The sequence below is a fragment of the Setaria italica genome, chromosome IX, assembly GCF_000263155.2.
Source record: "Setaria italica strain Yugu1 chromosome IX, Setaria_italica_v2.0, whole genome shotgun sequence".
Lineage (NCBI taxonomy): Eukaryota > Viridiplantae > Streptophyta > Magnoliopsida > Poales > Poaceae > Setaria > Setaria italica.
The window spans coordinates 25,605,747-25,621,975 of NC_028458.1; the positions used below are offsets into that span (position 1 = coordinate 25,605,747).

Here is a 16,229-nt window from a genome sequence, read left to right on the forward strand (position 1 = left end):
TCAAAACGATTCAGATCAGCAGACAGATTGTATTCCGTTTAGTTTATTGGTTGAACCCTGAGGAAGAGTCGGCACTCTATAGATGGATTCAGTAGAAAATGGTGCACTACTCCACAATGCCTTATCACCGCCGGCTCTAAATTGCTCTTTACCGCCGGTTTTAAATCCGTGGCAGTGATGCGGGTACCCCATCACTGCCGGTTTAGGAACCGGTGGTGATACCCTTCCAAAAAACAAAAACAAAAGCCTGACCCTAGCCCCACCGCGCGCCGCCGCTGCCGCCGGAGCCTCGATGTCCCACCGCACGCCCTCGACTAGAGAGAAAGAGGGAGGGAGAGGGGGTACGAAGGGAGAGAGGGAGGTAGAGGGAGAAAGAGAGGTGCCCCAGGGAAAGACTCATCAGCCGCCGAGGAGCTGCCACACCTCCTGCGCGCGCCCACACGTTGCTGCCCGTCGCGGCTCCCCCACCCTGCAGCCCTGCCGCCCATCGCCCCGCCACTGCGAGGGGCGAGTGGGTGAGGTGCGAGCGGAGAGGGTAGGGAAGGGAGGGGAGGCGGCAGATCCTCGCCGGCTGGCCTAGAGAGAGAGAAATGGAGATCAAGAAGTAGGGAGGGTGGAGGGCCTAACGAGATCTGAGAGGGAGGGGCGGGTGAGGAAGAGAGAGGGGGTCGGGAGAGAGATGGAGGTGGGCGCATGGGGTGGGGTGGGAGAGAGGGGAGAGCGGGGCTGGTGTCCGGACTCGAACTGAGTTTAACTTGGGCTCATAACAATTTTGGGTCTATGTGGCCCCCTTTCACCGCCGATTCCTAATGTCTTCTGGTGGTGATAGTTCTCACCGCCGACTCGTAATTAGACCTGGCAGTGATGAGTTATTATCACCATCCGTTCATGTTTTTCCCATCAGGTGATGTAAAAATCCGTCAGTGATGAGTTATCTTTCCCAATTTAGTGGTGGTGTAGTAGTGGTGTTGTTATCTTTCCCGATTTATGAGAGTTGCGTGATCAGATTGGATGACCCAAAATACTCTGCACACGTGCGTCCGCAACGCCATCATCAGGAGCAGAAGCAGCAGAAGATTACTGGGCCGGCCGGCTTTGTCAACTTTGGGATCTCGCTTTAGCCTTTGCAGATAACGTAGCAATGTTTGGAGAGAACTGGTAACCACAAACCCTGGGTTGGTTGGTTAGTACTCAGTACCCACCTGCAGCCACGGTAGTGCCGTGTGGGGCAACGTTGGCTGGCCGTCCACAGGTGGAGTGTGTATATAAGTATGTGTGCCGGGGGTTTGCATGTCAAGCAGGCAAGGCCAGAGGCGTGAGAGAGCGATATAGGGTGAGGCAGTTACCTGTAGCACAAAGGTAGCTTAAGAGGAGGGTGATCACATGGAACTTGCCGGGACATGGAGGAAGGTGAAGCCTTACATGGCTATGGTCTTTCTCCAGTTCGGCTTCGCCGGGATGTTCCTCATCTCCGTCGCGTCCCTGCGTCAGGGAATGAGCCACTATGTCCTCGTCGTCTATCGGAACGCGGTTGCAGCCGTTGTAATGGCTCCGTTCGCGCTCTGGTTTGAGAGGTGATTGATTCGTCCATTCATTCTTATTGCAAAGTGATATGCACTTTCCTTGTTATACATACATGGCGGTATGTACCTACGTACGTGTTATGCATGACGATTAGATGTATATATTGCCAAGTATACTGGTCTCGAAAGTTGCTACTACCACAAGGCCGAAAGTCTCTGTTGTCATATTTGTTTTCGCGTGTTTTATGTTGTTAACTGTAAGTGTGGGTACTGTTTTGTTTGTTGCCGACGCGCCTTCAGATTTATTAATTAATAATTAGGAACCTGGCCGAAGTAAATGTCTCAGGCAAATGATACTACTATATTTTTTGTCAGGTCTTGAGTGGTTAATTCATACCCTTAATCACAGGATAGGGATTTAAGTAATGTCGACTTGTTTAACATAATTATCGTCTTGTATTCATAAATTCGAAATACCAGATGATTTTCCATCAAGAAATCCCTCCATTAGTTCTAAAGTAATAAATGGCCCACTGCTAGATATCATTTGCCGGTCTATTTAAGCGCAAAGAATTAAGAGAGGCTGTTTGATGCTAAGCTACATTTAAATGCAGCTGGCATTTACTCTTTTTTGTAACGTCACATTAGGTTTAGGTTTGTTCTAAGTCAAATTTCTCTAATTTTGATCAAATTTATAGAAAAATGTAACATCTATACTACCAAATATATGAAGTATCAAAATATATTTCATGGTGCACTTAATGAAACAAAATGTTGTTGTATTTTTCTATAAATTTGATTAAAGTTGGATAAGTTCACTACTAGATTCCAAACATTCACCGACAGGATTCTTTAAGTTGGCAAGGGGAGATGTACTCATCAGTATTTTTCACTTCAAATGGGTGACGGTGCTTAAGTGTAATTGGACCATATCCTGTGAGTGAAGATGAATTCCCTAACAAGTATTTCCCGACCCGACCAGGAAAAGCAGACCAGTTGTACAGATGAACAAAGGCCCGCCCTGTTGGCCACCTGCTGGGCATCTCTAGGCAAATGTCTCAAATCTTGTAGTGGTTTAATTTAGCACCAATCTAATGTGACATTTCAAAAAGAATAGAGGGAGTATTTGCATGTGACTCCTTCTCGTGGTGGTTATATGAGTACTTAGCACAGCCAACAATCATGAAACAATAATGCTCCAAGTACACCATTTCATTTTTTATATGAATCGTTCCACTTTTGACTGCATTAGAATAAAAACACACCACGATGTGGGAACGTACCACTACTTTTATTATTTTCCAGCGGATAGATTATCACAACGTGGATTTAAAATTTCACATGTAAAATTCCTAAGTATTTGTTTGGTATACAAACGTTTTGATTCGAGATGTCTTGTGCGGTTTGGCTCCTGAATGTTATATGTGCTGTTAACAATTGTATATCTCGTAGCCAATTGTCTATAGCGTGTAAGTTTTATAATTGTAGACCATCCTCAAAACTCGAGTAGGTTTCAGAAGATCTAGAACAAATATGGAGATCCAGATTTAACTTAGAGTACGCATTACGTAAACTAAAGAATAAATAAAACATTGTACAAAAAGCTATTCAAATTAAGTTCTATATGCTTAAGTACGTAATAAAATAACCAGGATAAATATAATATTAATTGATTTCACTTTCGTTAGAAAGAGAACAGATTTTGGTGGCTCTCATTATTGCAATTCCTCTCATCGGCTAGATTACTTTTTTTCGAAACACATGACAGGTGCAGATGTTCACAAACACACACGCACACTCGCCCTCTACGAACGTACGCACGTAAGCGTACTCCTATGAACACCTTCGAGAGACTAAACTAGTAGATACTCGAGATTGACGAAGTCATCTCTGGTGGCTCACTATCAATGAGCATGTTGCTTACCACTGAAACAATAGCTTTGGTTAAATTATAGAATAAAATCTGGAAAATAAGCACACTAGTACGGAGTCCAGGTTACTTATCGTTCAATGAAAAACAAATACTATCAATACTACGTCAGCTCGTTGTCTTTTCTTACTTTGACTAAAGTCATATGGTAAAGGAAAGGAAGAATGCGGCCTATTGGTCATTAATTGTTAACAGTACCATCTATTTCCATGACAGGAAAACAAGGCCCAAAATGACCCTCTCAATCTTCTTCAAGATCCTTGCTTTGGGATTACTCGAGTAATGAACCAACACCATCACAATTTCTATATGGTCTTTCAATTTATAATTTACATTTATTTAACAATTATACTCATATGTAAATTAATCAAGGCCCGTGCTTGACCAAAACTTCATCTACATGGGAGTGAATAACACATCAGCAAGCTTCTCCTCGGCGCTAACCAACATATTGCCTGCTGTAACTTTTGTAAATGCGATAATACTCAGGTGAAGCTACAATTTAAGGACATACAAACATTCATAAATGTATTCCCCTCTGGTTAGCAAGAAAACATATATGCTAACATTGCTTGTTGCATATGACAATGAAGGATGGAGAGAATAAACATCAAGGAGCGACGTAGCCAGGCTAAGATTGCTGGCACGGCCATAACAGTTGGGGGAGCGCTGCTCATGATACTTTTCAAGGGCCCCATCGTCAACTTTCCATGGACCAAGGACGTCAGCCACGCTGTCTCCGACAGTGGTGCCCACAACGGCGGCCACTGGCTCATGGGCACCTTCATGATCCTGTTAAGCTGCTTCTGCTGGTCTGCCTTCTTCATACTCCAAGTAATTAACTAAAATTCCTGGCACCTATATTTAGGATGTCATGTGATTTTTACTGTAGATACAATATTTTGAACGACCTGTTGGGACTTGGGACTTGTTTTACGCTTCTTTGAAAAAGATTGTACTGTGTTACTAAGTCACCCGATAATGTTTCAGTCATACACGTTGAGGAGTTACCCATCTGAGCTCTCCTTGACCACTCTGATTTGCGCACTGGGCGCCACGGAGAGTGGCGCAGTCGCTCTAGTCATGGAGCGTGACACTAAGACTTGGTCCATCGGGTTTGACATGAGACTCTTCACGGCCATATACTCTGTAAGTATTGGTAAAGTGGTCAAGTTTCCATCCAATTTTTGCAGGTCATACCTGTCATTAGTTAATAAGTATACATGGCTCTATATGTAATGGACGAATAATCGTCTGTTGCTCATTGGTGCAGGGCATAATGTGTTCGGGTGTTGCTTACTACGTGCAAGGAATAGTGATCAAGGAGAGGGGGCCAGTGTTTGTAACAGCGTTTAGCCCACTCTGCATGATCATAGTGACTCTGCTAGGTTCCATCATTCTCTCCGAGGTGGTCACTTTAGGCAGGTATATTTTCTGATCCTAGACTAACTACGTTGTCTTTTTAATGCGTAATTTTAAAAGGAAAAAACTATAGCATCTTAGTTAATTTGATTGCCCACATATAGGCTAATCGGTGCGACAGTAATTGTTTTTGGCCTCTATGCGCTGATATGGGGCAAGAACAAGGACCATGTGAATGGAAATGATGCAGAAAACAATTTTGAGAAGCACAGGACTTTTGAGTTACCATTCTCAACTACCGACGTGAACAAAATGAGCAGTCTCGGCAATATTTAGCTGTTACTGAAGCGGCATAGCAAGGAAAGTTTGAGTCAACCACTCTGACTTTGTGTGCCCGTGTGTGGGTGTCTAGTACTGTTAGCATGTAATAGTATATGTTCCGTGGTCGCCTAATTCCTGTGCAAGACGTAATTTTTGGCGTCTATATATGGCTCATTATGCAAATTTATTGTGCACAGTAAAATAAAACGACTATATGTGTAATTTTGTCGAGATATAATGATTAATGATCATAAAAGAAGCACTAGCTGCTCCCTCATTTCATTTTGTAAAGCCTCGCTGTTGACCAATGATTGCCGAAAAGTTTAATGCCGGGAACTAGGCTCAGATGAAAAGCTCATGGCTCTGTAGCTCGGCTCTGCTGGACTTGCCTTCGACGTGTTTTGCTAACAAGCCAAGCTAGGACTTTAGCTCATTCAATTTAATGAACTGTCTCGAGCTGCTCACGAGCTAAATGAGCCAAGAAGCCTAGCAGAAAAGCCATGCTAGCAACAGGAGTCAGGGACATTCCACCGGTAAACTGTGCAGCGCTCCAACTATTTCAAGCCGAACCTAATCCACGTGCTCCCAACTTCAATATAAGATTAATCCTAATGTTAAAAATATGACCCTAATTTTTTATTAATTATAATTTTGATGATTGAGTGATAATATATTTATTTTTTAAGTGAAAACTGCGGGGAGTTCCTGACAATACTACATTTTCAAACAAGAGTATATATGGAGAAAGTTACTTACAACGAAAGAGGGAGAGAGTAGGCGGCAGGGGATGTTTATATTAAAATATATATACTGTAGCAATTGGATCAATATTGGTTTAAAATCGTCCTTAACTTGATGGAGTTGAGTTGAAGGATTTGCTCTTTGAATCGCACAGTCCAAATGTTCATAGTAGCTCTGGGCCCCTCAAACATCTTGCCATTCCATACATTCCATAGGTCCCATGCTGCTATAACCAATATTTTTTTGAAGAAAGGGAGTTGTAAATTGTTTGTTGCCACTGATAGACTTTCATCTATGCAAGGTATGTTATTCTAATGGAAACCAATCTTCTGTTACCATGACAGTGCACACAGACACTCGAAAAATAGGTGTCTTATGTCTTCCTCACACTGATCATCGCATAGCAAGCAGTTGACATCTTGTTATACGTTGAAATGTCGACGCTACAGCATGATCTTTGTGTCCAGTCTAAATCAGCCATGCAAAGAACTTCAGTCTTTGTGTACATTTTGACTTCCATATCCATTAAAGTTGCTGGTACTTGCAGATGAGTAAATGCCGAACCGTAAAATTTCCGTGATGTAGCTGGGTTTGCAACATGTGAAACTCCTGCAGAGCCTGCTCAGATAGACGTAGGTTAAAGAGTGAGACTAAATCCTCCATTTTCATGATCTGTTTCACCGAGATGTTTGGATTGGCAGAAAAATGAATAGAGGGTACTAAGCTCAGAGAAAGCCATCAGACTAGAGGTCATCCAAAAATAAGAAGGTGGAGCCATCTCCAATGGTGCACCATGCTATATTCCTTTATACATCACATTGAGCCTCAAGACATCTTTGCACCAGAAGGATCCTACCTCTCTAGCATACTACTCTCTAGCATACTGTGCAACATTCTTGTTATAGTACTTGAACTAGATTAACTGCACCAAGGGAACATCAACCTTGTCCGAAAACCGTACATGTTTTGTAGCAGCATTTATCAGTTGATGTGTATAAATATATTTCTTGTTTTGAGAAAGACTTCATGTCGCCTTAGAAGCTGGAGTTTTAGTAGCACTTTTCTCAACCGTTAGCATTTATCAACCACCTGTAGAGATGCAACATCTCTTCCACATCGCTGCTTGTAGTACAAGTAATCCCTCTGATGTGCAACTTTTATTTCATTCGAAACAAATTGTAAAATGATATATCAGCCCTATCAATTTCAAGATTATATTTTTCATTTCCTAGAGGTGAGGTGCCCCTCGCAGTTGAAGTATAGAGTCCATACCTCACCCGTCATCCTGCATAAATATATATTGAAAAAAAGTTAATAGTTTAACATGATGATATGATCACATACGACATTGTTGCTAACTTGCAACAAATTATGAGGGCTTGGCATTAGGGACTTGTACTGTAGTGGACTAAACATATTAGCTTTACTATGGTGACTATGATATTCAGAAAGTCTAATGGTTCTGACATAATTATTGTTTTAACAAGAGCCCATCATATCTGAACTGTGTACTCTAGTGACCACATCTCAAAATGGACAAAGTAATAGTGAGAGATTGGATGTGTTTTACGAATTGAACTCAAGGGCTAACAAAAAATTGTTGATTTTCCAGTCAAACAATGACTCTGATGGCGGATGACAAACAATTTAGACAAGAGCAATACAAGACTGAGAAACAGATGGAAAACAAAACACTAATAGGTCAGCAGATGAAACAAAACATATAAACCCTAGATAGATTCAGCAGGACGATGGATGAGAGGAACGCCGGCCCTCTCGTAGTTCGGCAAGGGGTAACCGTATAAATCCTGAGTCTTCTCTATAACCCTAATGTTAATACTCAGCAGATCCAAAATGAGATTAATTGGGGCCCTAGGCGCAGGTACTTGCATCCAGATCAAGATAGCAGCCGTCGTTGCTGGATAGGGGATGATAACTTACGTGGCTGGGGGAGGATCATTGGCCCCTCCTTTGTCCAGATCAAGGTAGCAGCTGCCGGTGAGGTCGGGGTCTCCGATGGCCGGCAGCGTACCAGTCGGCGTCCTGGTATAAGTAGCTGCCATCGTAGAAAAGAATGAACCACCGATGCCTCCTCTCCCTCTGTGATTAGATTAGTATGCGAGTTTAGGGGGTAGGGATGTTTTATTAACGTGTGTTTTGGACTCTGGTGGGAAAAATTGAGCCGGGTTTTCATGTTTCCGGAATTTTTTGGGAGGGAAGGCTAAAGATTGTAGTCCTAAGTTTCATGCGCTTTGGTCTTGCCTGACGATGGCTGTTGAGAACCTGAACTGGAATTTTTAAATGTGACATTACATTGAATTTTATACGGCAACGATCCAAGTGCTTCAACTACGAGTTATAGAGGGATGGTAGGGCTACAATTAATCCTTGTATTCAGCATTTCGTGGTTTGAAAGACCTAGGGGGTCATACTCGAGTCAGGCACATAGAATGTTCATAGATCACCGTCACTACTCTTTCAAGATTTTTTAAACCTTTGAATAAGTGATTAACAACTTCAACTACTTTACTCTTCCATAAAATTGATAAACATTCTTAGAACAAGTGTTGTGATATGGTCTAGGCTCGATGTTGCATCTCTGATGATGGACATTGATAGAGTAATAAGTGACGAGCTACGGTTTTTGTTAATTCAATGTTCACTACGGCACAATGAATGACACACAAATTGGTAAGAACAGAACGAGAGAGGTAGAAAGCACAAACAATCGATAGTGTATCACACTTGATAATCACAGTGAGGACCAGTAACTAAGGTTCAGATATGCTGTGGAACTCTGAACAATGCCATTCAATAGTCTATATGCACTACTGTGCAGTGTCCTCAGCGAAGTTCAGTTTTGCCATTCAATTGTAGCCCTACCATCGCCCAAAGCAATGAGAAACACTAGCAGAGTTAGTTAGTTATAAGATGCATTTGTTCGCGAATTATTAGTAGACATAGTGTCGCCTGCATCTACTGAATTTCTCAATAGACATAGTTTACAGGTTGAGATGGCTCCAGTATATAGTTATCATATTATTTGTCTTGCATTGTGTATATTTTGGTTGGTACTATAGACATTCGTGTGGGCAGACCACCCAAATTAACCCGGCTAAACTGTGCTAAACATCGCCTCAGATGCGAACAAACACTTTAATCGGATCAAAATGGTAGTCTGTCGGGTTTCACCCGATACAACCACGTATTTCCGATCGAAACAAGCATACATCACTGGTACGAAGATGAGCCCAGAGATTACAAAAATCTAGATAAAATATTACATAGGTCCCAAATTAATTATTACAAACCGAGTTTCAATGCATAAAGTAGCTTCAAAGTTCAAAAGCAGCGGAAATAAATGATAGATCTAACGTCGATACATGATACCATGGTGAAGCCATTCATAATATCACTCACCACGATCCTCGCCCACCGAGGACGGGTCCTATTCAACCATCCATCCCGAAGGGAGGTGGTACGGCCAAGTAACACTAGCAACCACATCATCAATATCAACATTACCTGAAAACATAGCCATAAGCAAGGCTGAGTATACTAATACTTCGCAAGACTTACCCATCAAGTGGTATCTAATCCACCGACTCCTAGAAATGCAAGGCTTTTTAGCTGATGCGTTTGTTTTGCCAAAAGCTTCTAAAGTGGATCCTTACTTGCAAGTTTTAGCATCAAGTTTTAGTTGATTAACCATTCTAGGTAGGCACCTAGTCTAAGCAAGCATGGTAGAACAAGCAATTGAATCAAGCATCAATATTAAACATCATTCTTGTTGGTTCTTACTCAGTGCAGAAAGGCGGTCAAGCAGTCCCAAACTATGAGAAGTAGATGATTCGACTCGAATTTATTAACCTTGGAAGGTGAACCTAAACACACGACATATACGTACCATTCTGGGTTCACATATATCAACCGTTTCCATCAATCGCCAGCATGTTTCCAAGGTCTACTTCCCTTGGATACAATGCCCCAACAGTCCCGGAACGATGCCGTACCGAGGCTACACTTGTACCCACATGATGCATCAGGGGAACCCGGTTCCAGAGAGAGTAGGGACTATGTCCACGCTTCGGTTCAATCAGGTACTAGGCTTCCCGATCCCATACTCGGTATGTGTTTAGTATGTTCAAACACTTGACCACAACTCTAACACATTTCGACCTTAGCAGTTTTCCTCTAAACAAATGGGGCATCCACCATTTCAGAACATATTACCAGGCCCTACCCGTAAACTTTATGATTCCAATAACAAGCAACTCGTATAGCTCGCGAGTGACAGGAAATCACTTGACTTTTACCATGTTCCTATTTAGCATAGCAATTAAACGACTTATCATGCTAGTAGTCCTAAAATGGGTACTAGGAACATGCAACTAAGGTTTCAAGCAACTCCTATGAACTTAATGCACAAACATAAGTAACATAAGTATTACATAATTTGGAATCCAGGGTTATGCTCCGGGGCTTGCCTTCTTGTCCTATGTTAGGCTGGGGCTCTTCCGAAGCTTGGCTCGGGTCTTGAGTTGTTTCGATCAGGTTCAATACAGCAGTAGACTGTTCTTCTTCAACTTCCGGGATCAACTCGTACATGACGTCAGCGAGGTTAGCTTCTACACGAGATGCATATGCATAAGATTTCATTTATAACCGTTCATGATGTAGATTGCAATTCGTAATCATTGCAGAAGCATAGGGTGCAATTTCAACCACATTCACCTAGACAAGTTTGTAACATTTCTTTTCTTCATAAAACAGGGTTGGTTGGAAAGAAAACATAGCCTTTACTTTGATGGTGATTGTATACATATATCTGATTCTAAGAACTTAGTATTCAAAAGACAAAAGGTGGTGTCATGTCGGTACTGTTTAGCAACTCTTTAGGAAGGATCATGTTACTGATGACAAAACATAAATAACCATTTTGGGAGCCTACAAATCCTAATAGTACTTATTATTAATGATTAAACTAGCATGCAACATGAATAAATGTTTCAGGGAGTTTAAGTTATGGACATGAAATTTTTACATGAGCTTTCCCCCTACACAAGATATCTATTGTAAAAAATTGAGATGAAGTTGACATCTCCAGAATTTAGTAAAAATCAAACAGTGTTAAATTGCAGATCATGAAGAATGATTTTTAACTAGAGTTCTAGTATCAGTTTGGTTCCACAAATTTTACAGAAGGGAATCCAACACAAACATAAGCTACTGTGAATTTCGCAAGATTTTATAAGCACGACATCTCTTTATTGTATAATAAGGAGATTAAACAACATGTATTTCATTAAGCATTAGAAAACACATATTTCATAGGAACAAGTATTTTTACTAGCAGGCATGAGCATCAAGAATCTAGCAAAATTTATTTTGCATTTTTATCCATTTTTCACTAATTATCATGCAAATAACAATATTAAGAGAGTAATTAAGCATTTTGATTTAGATCAGTATGAACACCATAGACTCTACTAACACAAGTTGTAGGTATGGAACATACATGTTAAAAGGAAGCTAACAAAATTGGTTTCACAATTTTCAGACCACTATATGACTTATAAAGTATTTAATGGCTTTTATACAAAATAAATCATAGCACTAGATACAGGAAATTAACATGCACATAAACATTTTTAATTTAAACTAGACTTCATCAGGACCTCAACATAACTAGTTTCATATTTTTCTCATTTTTCTACAATTTCTTAGATATTCCCAAGTTTCAGCCATTTTAATCAATTTAAAACCAAAAAGGAAAAAAAAGTTTCATGATTAGGTCCTTAGATCTTTTGAAACTTTCACAACGAGGCCCATCTATTTTATGCCTAAGACCCTGGAACTACTTTCGGTCTTGCAATGTGATCCTCGGCGTCCGGCCGGCGGCGAGGCGGCGCAATCCAGCAAGGAGCCGCCGCGGGGTTGCGGGACAATGGCGGGGGAGTGTTGAGGAGCTCACCAGAGGTCTTGGGCTGTAGGGTTGAGGGCGGAGGAGGTTCAGCAAGGGGGCTCGATGGCGGAGCTCCGGGCACAACTCGGGTGCTTCGTCTCTGGCGAAGGTGACGGTGGAGATGGCTAGGGAAGGGCTGGGAAGGTGGGGTGTGGATCTGGTGGCGCGAAGGAGGGTTCGTGTGGCGGTGGTGTGGCTCGGAAGGGGGACCTTGACGGAGGGGCTCTAATGGTGCTCGACGGAGCTTGGTGTGGGGGTGAAGGGGTGGCGCTGGCGAGTCTGGGCATGGCCCTTTTATAGCGGCAAAGCAGCGGGAGGATAAGGTGACGTCTAGGATGAGCTCTCAGCGCATTGGGCAGGCCGACGCTGGCGGCAAGAGGGGGTGGCGCACGACTGGCCGATGATGGCGTCCGGCGCGCGGGCGCACGGGGCACGCACGTTGGGTTGGTCGGCAAGGATTCGCCATGCGTAGGGAGGAATCATGCGCGCGCTGAGTGAGCAGCAGCTAGGCTCATGTTGTCTTGTCGTCGCCAGCGGTTGGGCGACGGGGCGGAGCCAGGCAGGTGACGCCACGTGGTGACGGCGTGTTCGCCGCATGCAGTGACCCTGCTCTGGCGCACATGGCGCTCGCGTGTGGCGCATAAAGGCGCTGCCTTCGGTGCGATTTTTCTCCAAAATTTTGAACTGAGTAGCAAAAACTCCAAATTCAAAAGTTTGAGACCAAACTACAGGCTCCAACTTCTACAAAGGCTGATGGATGAAAAACTAGCTGGATTTGGAGATAAAGTTGTTGGAACTTTGCTGGAACGCTGGTCCAAATTGATTTTGAATTTGACTTGAATTTAATTTGACCTAATTTTTGAACACCTTGTCCTCAAAATCAGAAAAAGTGCTACTTATGAGAGTTGTTCAGTTTGAAAAGTTCTACCACTTTTGTATCAGCCAAAATTGAGTTCTTATATAAAAATCTATTTTTATTTCCTATCAAATTGAGTACCATTTAGAGATGTTTTTAACACTTAGAAGTTTTGAGATGTTTTTGAATCTAAACACTTAGCAATTTGATTTGTTTCTAATCCCTTCCTTAATTTCTCTTGATGTTTCTTTGATTTATCCTCTTAATTACTAGGGATGTCACAATTCGTTGATGTTCTCAACAGAAATAAATAGAACTCCATGGCTGGACATAGAGATCATTGGATATAAATTTGAAAACAAAAAATTGGAAAAATAAATGCCCATTCGTCTCACAATAAACTGGGACAAAATACTCCATTGTTTTGAAAATAAGCACTCTGGTTTGTCAAAATTCAAGCATCTAACATGAGGTAAATGGTGAACTGCATTAATTGAAGGGTGTAACCAGGTTATCAGGAAGCATAAATCAAAGGTCATTAGAGGCAATTTCACATAAATCAAAGTCATAATTAAAGTGTTGCGTGTGGCTGAAAAACCTAACAAGCACGCCTGTTCACCTAAATTAGCGGGAGGTGACATGTTTACTTAATGAAGGCGACCCAATTTTGACTAAAAAGAGGTCTGCTTGCCATGACACACCATATCTCCTAAATCACAATGACTAAATTTGCAAATCTTGATCCTAAAGGAAACTTATAAATTCCTATGCACCAATATGATTTTTTTCTCTAATTTACAAGGTCTAAAAAACTAGAGATATCACTAGATCTATACGTCTTCTTACTCCTGCTAACTCTTTTGCTGTTGTCCCTTCCCTCTCTTTTCATGCAAAAATTGACCACCAGCTGCATGCATTCGCACACGCCAGGCCTGCCAGCCGCAGTAAATAGAGACGATGGTGTGCGTACCTCCTCGTGCCTCGTGCGAGAAATGACGGTGCCACCAATGAAGATGGATCTCCCGAGAATAGAGTCAGACCGAGACTTCTCTTCTTTCCCCTACCTTGATCTAGGCATTGTTTATATGGGTCCACACATAATGTAAAGCCCATGAAATAAATTTTGTGGCAAATCACTGATTTATTGCAACAAACTACACCGCTATATATCAACAGAAATATTTTGTGGCAATAGCATCTTCTTTCATGCAACTACTTAGTATTTGGTTGCAGTGTAGCCACATGTATTGCAACAAACTAAACCACCATATACCAACAGAAATATTTGGTGGCAATAGCATTTTCTTTCATGCAACCGCTATATTTCATCGCAATATAGACACATGTAATGCAACACAAAATATTATGTGGGAATATCTTTTACTAATCGCAATGACTCTAAATTTGGTGGTAGTAACCCTTACATATTGCAACAAAAACAAATATTATGACAACCGCAACATAATTGTGGCATAAAGCTTGTCTATTCACAACTAGTTTTTAGGTACTGGCGAGGGCATCAATGTTTTGTAACTAAATTACAAAATGGTTGCAATAACACCAATGTAATGCAACATATTTTTGTGTCGTTGCAACTATTTCTGTGACATTAGCCCTAAAATCTAGGTAGTGTATGCTATACTACCTAGAAGGATGCAACATTGTTTAATTGACAAAACCAAAAGTGCTCATAGTTGACCCATGTGAGATAAGCCTTGAGAGAAGTCCTGAAGTGCACTAACTCAGCCAAAACTGGCTTGGTCGGTTTCTGGCTTTGACATGGGGTAACGGCTAGTTTGTTCGAAAACCAGCTAAAGGCTAGTGTCTTTGTCTTGGGGTATTTATACCCCTTGAGCTCTTCCTTGAGGGGCTGCTGTTGTTTGCTGGACCTAGAGCATGCAGAAGCCTTTCTAACACTAGTGGAGGTCTCTCCAACCTCTCTTTTGTGATATTTGGGTAATTCTTTATAAGTCCTAGAGTTGGGTAGAGAGTGAGATTGTGTGTGAGCATTAGAGAGCACCTATGAGCAATCCGTAGCTTGAGCACTTGTGGATGACGTCAAAGCAACTTGTGAACCATTTGTTACACTTGGAGGTGAAGCCTCCTAGATGGCTAGGCGTCGCCGGCTAACTCCCAAGGTGTGGTGAGTAGCGGGAAGTTTGTGAGGACTGCGATCTTGCCTCCGCAAGGGAAAAGATCATCTAGTGGAAATAGGGAAGCGGTCGAGTGCAACCCAACTCATTGGAAGGGAGTTGAAAAAAACTCATATCCTAAAGAGTTCCTCAACGGAGATGTAGGATTCACGATGGTGAATCTAAACTTTAGATAAACAAATCCTTGAGTCTCTATATTAGTTTGCCTCACTTGTTCAATTCTAACATTTATTTGTGTTTCCGCTTTGATTTACTTGGGTGTGCTTTTTTGTGTGCAGGGACCTTTTTCAACTTGCTGCAAATCATCTAAAGAAGTGCATGTCCAAGTTTGGTTTGTGCTAGAACTCGTTGAGGGCATCGTTCACCTTGGTGGGGTTTTTTATGTTGCGGAGATTCCATAGAAATCTGCTGAAACTCCGGAAGTTGCTGACAAAAGTGTTTTCGATTGCGATAAATTTCAGGTTTGACTATTCACCCGCCCCTCTAGTCGACATACAAGATCCTTTCACTAAGTCTTAGCATTTGCTCGAGATGAGCAAAGAGCTAGCTTGGGGGACTTGTTGATGGTTGTTAAGTACAAAATATGACTGTCAATATGCTCAAGGATAAAGGAGGTTGGCATTTCTTACACGCATATTTAGTTAAGAATAATGTAGTTCCACTTGTCCTTGGAGAATATTTGGTTGCAGGTGAAGAAAGCACAAAGTGTGAGGTTGCCACATATTCATCCCATGGATTGAAAGGCCCACAAACTACCACAAGTTCCTCAAACCACTGGATAACGCACACAACCGCCATTGGGAGCCACCAGGCAGTCACCCGGAGAAAGGCGGTTGCGAGGCGAGCCCACAGGGGGTCGGCCGAACTGGCCGAATCACCCTTGGCTCCTCTCATCTCTAGCTCATGTGTAGCAATGGTTGACGGGGCCCCTACGTCAGTTATGGGATATTCCCCGAAGATTCCTTAGCAGAACCGCCTCCAAGCTCCTATAAATATAGAGGCACCCCCTCCATTCTTACACACACCACAAGTTGAATCACTCTCTCCCTCTTAGTTTTAAAGTTAGTGGAGTTAGGCTAGAGTAGCTCTACTTCAAGGTTCTTGGTCTTCTTGGAGTCTAGGGTATGTCTCTTGTATCTTACATTCCTAGGTTGACTTTATTCTATTCAAAGTATTCATCTTCTTTATATAGTGTTGTGCTTGGTTCTTATATGTATGAGTTAGTCTTATATCCTTGCTATGTTGATATGCTAGGCTTATATGCTTGTATGCTAGCTGTATACCCTTGCTATCGTAGTATTGGCTTATATACTCTCATGTGTAGCTTTAGACCATACTATAGTACATACTCTGTGTGCGTATACCATGTATAGCTTAG

The 16,229-nt window shown here is 42.0% G+C and overlaps 1 protein-coding gene and 1 long non-coding RNA gene across 2 annotated transcripts; both read left to right on the forward strand.

Moving 5' to 3' along the window:
- Window positions 1-1,301: 1,301 nt before the first annotated feature.
- Window positions 1,302-5,427, forward strand: LOC101761474 (WAT1-related protein At4g08290). Its single transcript, XM_004983232.3, has 7 exons — window positions 1,302-1,574; window positions 3,670-3,732; window positions 3,826-3,942; window positions 4,047-4,287; window positions 4,444-4,602; window positions 4,727-4,878; window positions 4,980-5,427. The coding sequence occupies exons 1-7, from the start codon at window positions 1,384-1,386 to the stop codon at window positions 5,149-5,151; spliced, it is 1,095 nt and encodes a 364-aa protein (XP_004983289.1). The 5' UTR covers window positions 1,302-1,383; the 3' UTR covers window positions 5,152-5,427.
- Window positions 5,428-10,391: 4,964 nt separating this feature from the next.
- Window positions 10,392-15,982, forward strand: LOC111255887. Its single transcript, XR_002676030.1, has 3 exons — window positions 10,392-10,497; window positions 15,130-15,220; window positions 15,313-15,982. It is a non-coding gene; the product is annotated as an uncharacterized LOC111255887 (long non-coding RNA).
- Window positions 15,983-16,229: the final 247 nt, after the last annotated feature.